This window comes from Ailuropoda melanoleuca, chromosome 4 (assembly GCF_002007445.2).
Source record: "Ailuropoda melanoleuca isolate Jingjing chromosome 4, ASM200744v2, whole genome shotgun sequence".
Taxonomy (NCBI): domain Eukaryota; kingdom Metazoa; phylum Chordata; class Mammalia; order Carnivora; family Ursidae; genus Ailuropoda; species Ailuropoda melanoleuca.
Window position 1 is genome coordinate 52434011 of NC_048221.1, and position 7878 is coordinate 52441888.

General features: G+C 56.5%; 1 protein-coding gene across 1 annotated transcript; it reads left to right on the forward strand.

Moving 5' to 3' along the window:
* Positions 1-250: 250 nt before the first annotated feature.
* Positions 251-5615, forward strand: RHO (rhodopsin). Its single transcript, XM_002921249.4, has 5 exons — positions 251-682; positions 2657-2825; positions 4108-4273; positions 4374-4613; positions 5449-5615. The coding sequence occupies exons 1-5, from the start codon at positions 322-324 to the stop codon at positions 5557-5559; spliced, it is 1047 nt and encodes a 348-aa protein (XP_002921295.1). The 5' UTR covers positions 251-321; the 3' UTR covers positions 5560-5615.
* The last annotated feature ends 2263 nt before the right edge of the window (positions 5616-7878 follow it).

Genomic DNA, 7878 nt, shown 5'->3' on the forward strand with positions numbered 1-7878 from the left:
GGGGGCGGGCCTCCTGCCCTTTCCCAGGGTCCCCAGCACCTCCCCTCTCTGGCCCCAGGCTTCTGTCTAGAGTCACCTTGGCCCCTCTTGGAAGCCAATTAGGCCCCAGTTGCAGCAGTGGGGATTAATATGATTAATAACGCCCCCAATCTCCCAGGTGCTGATTCAGCCAGGAGCTTAGGGAGGGGAGGTCACTTTATAAGGGCCTGGGGGGGGTCAGAGCCCGGAGTCGTCCAGCCGGAGCCCTGGGTGGCCGAGCTCAGGCCTCAGCAGCACTCTTGGGTCTGAGCCACCCACGGGGCAGCCGCCAGGACCGCAGCCATGAACGGGACGGAGGGCCCGAACTTCTACGTGCCCTTCTCCAACAAGACGGGGGTGGTGCGCAGCCCCTTCGAGTCCCCGCAGTACTACCTGGCTGAGCCGTGGCAGTTCTCCATGCTGGCCGCCTACATGTTCCTGCTGATCGTGCTCGGCTTCCCCATCAACTTCCTCACGCTCTACGTCACGGTCCAGCACAAGAAGCTGCGCACGCCTCTCAACTACATCCTGCTCAACCTGGCCGTGGCCAACCTCTTCATGGTCTTCGGCGGCTTCACCAGCACCCTCTACACCTCGCTGCACGGATACTTCGTCTTCGGGCCCACGGGGTGCAATCTGGAGGGCTTCTTCGCCACCCTGGGCGGTATGAGTCGGGGGAGGGGTGGCGGGGCAGGGGGTCCAGGACCCGGGCGGGGGGTGCAGGGATCTGGAGATAGCCCCATGCGTGGGGTTGGTGGCTAAGAGGCCTTCTCCCCGCTACAGTCGTCAGCATTGTCGCTTGGTCAACAAACACCGTTGGGGAGGATACGCTAGGCTGTTTATTGAGGGGGGCCATTGGACACTGTTGATCTCAGGTAGAGGGGGTCACCGTGGGGAAACGGAGCATGAGGCATGTCAAGGGCCTTGCTGGGGTCACACTGTGGTGGGATAGAGCTGAGTTTCCAGCCCACATGGCCGTGGGCCCTCGGGCCTTGCTTTGTTTCCCTCGGAGCCGCCGGGCTGGGTCAGCCCCATGCCGGGCAGTGGGGAGAGAGGCAGACAAGACAGATCCCTGTGCTCAGGGCTCTCAGCCCCGGGGGGGGACACAGATGACCAGTCCTCCAGCCACTGGACTCTGCCCGTGCTGGGCAATGGGCTCAGTCTCTCCCCACCAGCATCTCTCCGACCCTGCGGAGAAGGGTCCGTCTGTATGTGGTACCCCCGTTTCACCCCTGCCTTGTGGCCTGGGGCTGGGTGATCTGTGGTCATCGAAAGTGATAAACACCTGGTGATGGCTCGAGATTCCCTGGAAATGGGGCTGAGACGGCGTCCTGGACACTTGAAGGGAAGAGAAGCCAAGGAGGCAGAGCAGTCCTCGTGGCTGGTGCTGGGCTCTGCCAGCTGCCCCTGCTCTCTCGTGCTTGCCTGAGAGCCTGTACGTCCCAGAGAAGGGGGGCCATTCCTGGATCTGAGCCGGAAGGCCTAGGTCCTGGTCACCGCCCTGCCACATCCCTGCATGTGTCTCTTCCCTTCTCCGGGCCTAGCTTTTCTCAGCTGCTAAACAGGATCTGTTATCTCAGCAGCAACCCCATCGGTTTTCCAAAGAAGCTATTTGAAAGCATCTTTCAGGGGCGCCTGGGTGGGCACAGCGGTTAAGCGTCTGCCTTTGGCTCAGGGCGTGATCCCGGCGTTATGGGATCGAGCCCCACATCAGGCTCCTCAATNCATCCCTGCATGTGTCTCTTCCCTTCTCCGGGCCTAGCTTTTCTCAGCTGCTAAACAGGATCTGTTATCTCAGCAGCAACCCCATCGGTTTTCCAAAGAAGCTATTTGAAAGCATCTTTCAAAGCTACAGATCACCTCACAGTTTAATGCCTTCCTATGGAAGGGGTTTCTTTCAAGGGGAGGAGCTTCCCCACACAAAAAGGCTGGCAGTGGGCTACGAGTCTCAGCTAGAAGGCAGGGGTGAAACGGGTGCTACGTGCGGGCACATCTCTGCAGAGTTGGTGCCAGTTACAATTATTTTCCTGGAGTAATAGTCGTGTTCACTTTCTCTCAGAAATGTCCCGATTTGGTTGATAAATTCTATGGCCAACCTCCCTAGTGAGTGTCTGGGGGTGATGTCTGAATTGCCCCATTCTTTCCTGCTTCTTCCTTTGGGTAAATCACTCCCCGGCTTCCTGGCTTTGAGGTGGGGGACCCAGAGGCCCAGGGTATTTCATTCCCCAGAGGGGAGAGGTCACGGCACAGAGGGAGGGAAGGCCTTCCAACTCCAACAGGCCCTCTGCCTGTCACCCCACGAAGCACAAGTTCTTCTGTAAAAACTCCCTACGGGGCTCCCAGTCTAACGATGACCCTGGAATCTGATTTTTCATCCCTCACAAACCCAGAGCTGAACTAACTCCTCTTCCTGGGGGGTGCTCTGCTCACTCTCCTTCAGCATACTGGTCCTTCTGCCCCACGGCCCCTTCGCCTCTCTTCCCAGAGTCCACGCCCTCTCCATCCCAGGTCCTGGCTCTTTCCTGCCCTAGCTTGCCTTCCTGGCCGCCCTCACCCACCCAGGAGGCGTGCCCCCTCCTTAGACAGACGGCAGGCGCCAGGCAGGTGGTGTGTTGACTGATCCCTGACGGTCTTGCAGGTGAAATTGCCCTGTGGTCTTTGGTGGTCCTGGCCATTGAGCGGTACGTGGTGGTGTGTAAGCCCATGAGCAACTTCCGCTTCGGGGAGAACCATGCCATCATGGGCGTCGCCTTCACCTGGGTCATGGCACTGGCCTGTGCTGCACCCCCCCTGGTTGGCTGGTCCAGGTAAGGACACTGAGCAGAAGAGAAGAGTCCCCGGGGGGGTCTTTGTAGGGTCCCCCAGCCAGGACTCAAACCTGGCGCAGTCTGGTTCTGGGCACTGAGCTTATATGCCCCCTACCCCAAACGTCCACCCTGGCAGCTCTCCCAAGGGAGGGGTTTGGGGCAGGGGAAGAGGGAAGCAGACTCTAGCGTTGCTACGAGGGCTGGTCCCACCTCCTGAGCCCCCATGGCAAGGAGAATCCAAGATGCCCCAACCCTTCACCTTGGCTGTGACCCTAATCCTTGACTAAGCCAGGGCCAGATTCCAATCCTCTTTGCCCCATAGGCAGTTCCCTCTGACCTTGGGCCTCAGCACCTGGGGAGGCCAAGCCTGTCTAGCGCAGGTGGTGACATTGCAGGCCCTGGGAATGGGGTCCTGTACAGACTCTAGTCCGTCATCTCCAAAAGGGGCTCAGATGAGAGATGGGAGGACAGAGGTTTGGGAAAATGGGCTGGTGACCTATGGGTTCCCAGAGGCCTTGTGTCCCTCTACTTCCAGGAAATTTCCAATCTCTCTTCCCTTCCCTCCTCTCTCAGCCTCCTGGGGTCAGTTTTTTGTTCCTTGTTGAGTCTGAGCTCCCCGCTCCAGCCTCTTTCCCTGTCTTCTCCAGTCCTGCCCAGTTCCATCTCCCCAGGCTAGCCAACGGCCACTCCACTGTCACCATCCTCTGAATTCATGGAAACATCCCGATCACATGGCCCTGGGACCTCTTGTTCTAGAAAATGTGCAAAGATCCCTCAGTTACCCTGTGTGCCGTCTTTGGCCTAGAAGTATACCCTTACGCTGTTAATAAGACCCTGGTTTGTATGAAGTGCCTCAGATACAGAGTTTGGGAGCTTTTCCCTTCTCCCCACTAACCTCTGCCCTGCACAGCCTGAGGCCCAGCCTCCAGCCACGGGAGCAGTGGGTCTGGTGAGGAAACACAGCTCAGGTTGCAGGTCGGCAGCGTCCGGGCTCTGCTAGGCGAGGGATTGGCCATCTTGTGATACCACAGCGGCCGTAAGAAAAAGCCACACTGTTTTCACCAGAGGCATTTCAATCCCTCATCTCGGTGGATTTGACCCTTACAGTCAGGCAGCTAAGCAGATATTTTATCACGCCCATTTCACAGGGGGGGAAAGCAAGGCCCAGAGCAAGACCAGCCACCCAGCAGGTGTGGGCCCTGACCGGCTGCGGCCTGTCCCCAGGTTCCTCACCCGTGGCTCTCCCTTCCGCCCTCTCCCGTCCCACCCCTCTGGCGCTCAGGTACATCCCAGAGGGCATGCAGTGCTCGTGCGGGATCGACTACTACACGCTGAAGCCGGAGGTCAACAACGAGTCCTTCGTCATCTACATGTTCGTGGTGCACTTCTCCATCCCCATGATTGTCATATTCTTCTGCTACGGGCAGCTCGTCTTCACGGTCAAGGAGGTACAGTCCCGGGCTGGGTGCTGGGGACACACGCGTCGGTCGGGTGGAGCCCGGTCTCCGTCCCGAGGGAGTCTGGGTAGCAGGCCCTGTGTCCTCGCAGGCGGCGGCCCAGCAGCAGGAGTCAGCCACCACCCAGAAGGCCGAGAAGGAGGTCACACGCATGGTCGTCATCATGGTCATCGCCTTCCTGATCTGCTGGCTGCCCTACGCCGGCGTCGCATTCTACATCTTCACCCACCAGGGCTCCAACTTCGGCCCCATCTTCATGACCATCCCAGCGTTCTTCGCCAAGTCCTCCTCCATCTACAACCCCGTCATCTATATCATGATGAACAAGCAGGTGCCTGATGGTGGGGCAGGAGGGTCTGGGGGCCCCAGGCTGCGGGCATGGCCTGCAGAGGACAAGCCGTGTCCTGGACTGGGCCTCGGTCATTGCGCCTGCAAAACCACGCAGGGAGGCTGGTATCTCGCAGGGCATCAGAGTCCACTGGGAGAAATGCAGATTCCTGCTGAATCAGAAGCTCAGGGTGGGCCCAGGAACCTGCATTTCTAACAAGGTTTCTGGGTGCCAGTCCAGATGGTTCTGGCAGCCCACTTTAAAAGTCAAGTAGTCTAGGTCCCAAGCCTGGGACTGGGATGGTGCCAGTCTCCACAAAGCTGAACAAGGAGCTAAGTCTTATACGGAGGGATGAAGGGATAAAGCAGTTCTTTCACATTGACCGGTGAGTTCTCTGCAGAATCCATGATCCTGCGGGGAAAACATGGTCTCTGCAGTTAGGCACATCAGTTTCACATCTCAGCTCTTATTTTCTAGCTGTGTGACCTTAGGCAAATCACTTCCCCTCTCTGGCCCACAGTGTCTTCATTCCTAGAGAGGGGAATCTCCTAGACTCTAGGGCTGAATAAGATAACTTACAGATAGCCCTTGGTACCCAGAGGGCATCATGGAATGTCATGAGTAGCAAAGCCCCCTTGGATTTGGTCCCTGGCGGCTCTAGGGTGGGGCCATGTGTGCTCACTCAGGTCCCACCAGGGGTGCCAGATTTGAGAGGGGAGTGGAGCCTGTGAGGGCCAGAAGCAGGGGAGGGGTTGGAGGCAAATCTCGCCAACCACCACAGTTTGCTCCACACACTCTTGGTGGACCCTGACCCTGACTCGTGTCCCTTGCCTTCCAGTTCCGGAACTGCATGATCACGACCCTGTGCTGTGGCAAGAACCCCCTGGGTGATGATGAGGCCTCTGCCAGCGCCTCCAAGACGGAAACCAGCCAGGTGGCACCGGCCTAAGCCCTGCCAAGGACTCTCCAGCCGACCGTAGGAGTCTCCCATTCCCCACCCCTACCCCCAGCCACAGCTGCCCCGCAGGAGCCAGGCCTGTCGGAACCAGGTCGTGCAGGCTCCCTGAATTTAAAAAAAAAAAAAAAAAAAAAGAATTATTGAGAGAAAGATGAGACTCCCCACTCGGCCAGGATGCCCCATCTGGAGTCCTGAGTTCCCAGGGACCAGGGGGATCTCTGCCCCTCCTCCCCCAACTCAACTCTCAGGAACACAAGGACTCTTGCTCTCTGGAAAAGTGTCCCAGCTTAGGGATAAGTGTCTAGCACAGAGTGGGGCACACAGTAGGTGCTTAATAAATGCTAAATGGATGAAGGAAGGAACGAATGGAGGAATGAGTGAAGGAATGAATGGGCTGGGAGAGCATATCTATCCTCTCAAAGCCACCTTAGCAGCTGCTCCCCCTCAGCTGACGACCTTGAGCAGTGGTTTCCTTCCCTGGGTCTCGCTTTCTTTCCCTGCAAAATGGAAATCCCAAATCCCTGGCCCTGCCAACATGTGGCTGCTGTGAAGATCGAATAGGATTTTGTGTGTGCGTGTGCCTGTGTGTGTGTGTGTGTGTGACAGTGTAAGCATTTTGTAAATGGTAAAGAGCTGTACAGATTGTAGTTAACATTATGAATCATATCAATTAATATCATTAATGAAGTACTATGATCATCTCCTCTTGATAGTGACCATTTTGAGATTGGGCAAAGTCCTAAGCATCCAGACTCTGCAGGTTTTTTAATATTAGCCAGGCGTCAAGGCCAGACCAGGGCTGACAGCTGGGCTGCAGGGAGGGACAGTCAAGGGAATGCAGTCATCAGGACTGAAAAAATGTCGGGGGACTGGAGTCTGGGGCCAAGGCCCAGAGTCTCACCTCTGGCATGGAGCCCCAGGCCTGGTGCTTTTCCTTCCCAAGACAGCCTAGGGAGAGACAGGCCTTTCTTTCAGTGTCTGCAAACCACCTGCTCTCTTGCCCAGCAACTAGGCCTCAGCAACTCTGGGCCGGCTTGGAGCTTCTAGAAGCCATATTGACTTACCCACATTTAATGAAAAGCTGAGTCACCCTTGTTTCAAAGAGCTTAGAAACAAAAAGTTGGAAATTCAGATGGGCCCACCTTCCCTGGGGATGTTCACAGGTCCCAGATTCCAGCTCCCTTGCTGGGTGAGCCTGTCTTTGGTAGCTCCAGTCCATTCTCCATTCTGGAGAGTCCTTGCTGCGAAGCTGACCAGAGCTCTGGGCATCAGAATTGAGCTGCCTCCATAACTGCCCCTCCTCCACATAACCAAAGCTGGAGTTCTAGCTCTCCCCAGCTCTGCCTGGAGACTAGGCAAATTGGGGCATTAAAAGCTCAGCTCCTGTACTTGGTGTTAACGGTGGTGGTTTTTGTTGCTCTCAAGCTCTTTATCCGCAGAGTGGACTGAAAGTGGGCAGCATTTTCCTGATCCCTGACCCCCAGGATGCTGGGTTTGGGCAACCAGCAGAGTCCCCTCAGGGTACGGGGTAGAGGGAGCAGGCCTGGGAACAAGAAAACCCCCAATTTTGGAGTCACAGAGACCCACGTGGCGTGTGAAACTGCAAGCAAGTTTTGTCATCTCTCTGCGTCTCCTTATCTGCAAAAGGGAATCTTAAACTGAGCTTAAGAGGACTGCAAACTTCACGTGGCTAGCCTACTTCCTGGCACACTGCAGCCGATGGGAGACTTCTGACATTACTGGGCCTCAGTTCAGAGCAGGCCTTACCAAGAACATCATCTACAAGGGGAACAAGGATGGAGATATAGTCCCAAGAGTTACCCTCAACCTCCAAGGTGGGAAAGGGTGGCTGGAGCCTGAGACAGAAGGTCCTCAGAGCCATGGCGGGGCTGGAGCAGATAATAGCTGGGATCTCTACTGTGGCCCATCTTTAGTCTGCCTCCCTAAGTGATGTCAGTCAGGATCTCTTCAGCCATAAGTCGCAGGAAATCTAAATAGGGCTGAAGCAAGAGGAAGAAATTTATGGCTCCCATAAACAAAAAGCCCAGGGTTTCAGGCACAGCTGGATGCGGGTGCTCAGATGTTTCAGACTTCTGTATCTCCCCTTCTGGCTACACTTTTGTCTGTGTTGGCTCCACGCACAGTCTCACTGTTCCCAAGGGGTGGCACAAACTGCTACCAGGAGTCCCAGGCTCAGCAAGCCCTGCAGAAAGTGAGCTGCTCTTTCCTGACAGTTCCTGCAAAGTTCCTGGGTAGGGCTCTCATTGGCCAGGACGGGGTCACCTGATTGCCCCTAATCCCAGAACCAGG

Excerpts from the sequence above, each read along its gene's own strand:
- RHO (XM_002921249.4), top strand. The coding sequence starts at position 322 with ATGAACGGGACGGAGGGCCCGAACTTCTACGTGCCCTTCTCCAACAAG. Across the intron at positions 683-2,656 it reads CTTCTTCGCCACCCTGGGCG|GTGAAATTGCCCTGTGGTCT; the intron begins GTATGAGTCGGG and ends ACGGTCTTGCAG. Across the intron at positions 4,274-4,373 it reads TCGTCTTCACGGTCAAGGAG|GCGGCGGCCCAGCAGCAGGA; the intron begins GTACAGTCCCGG and ends GTGTCCTCGCAG.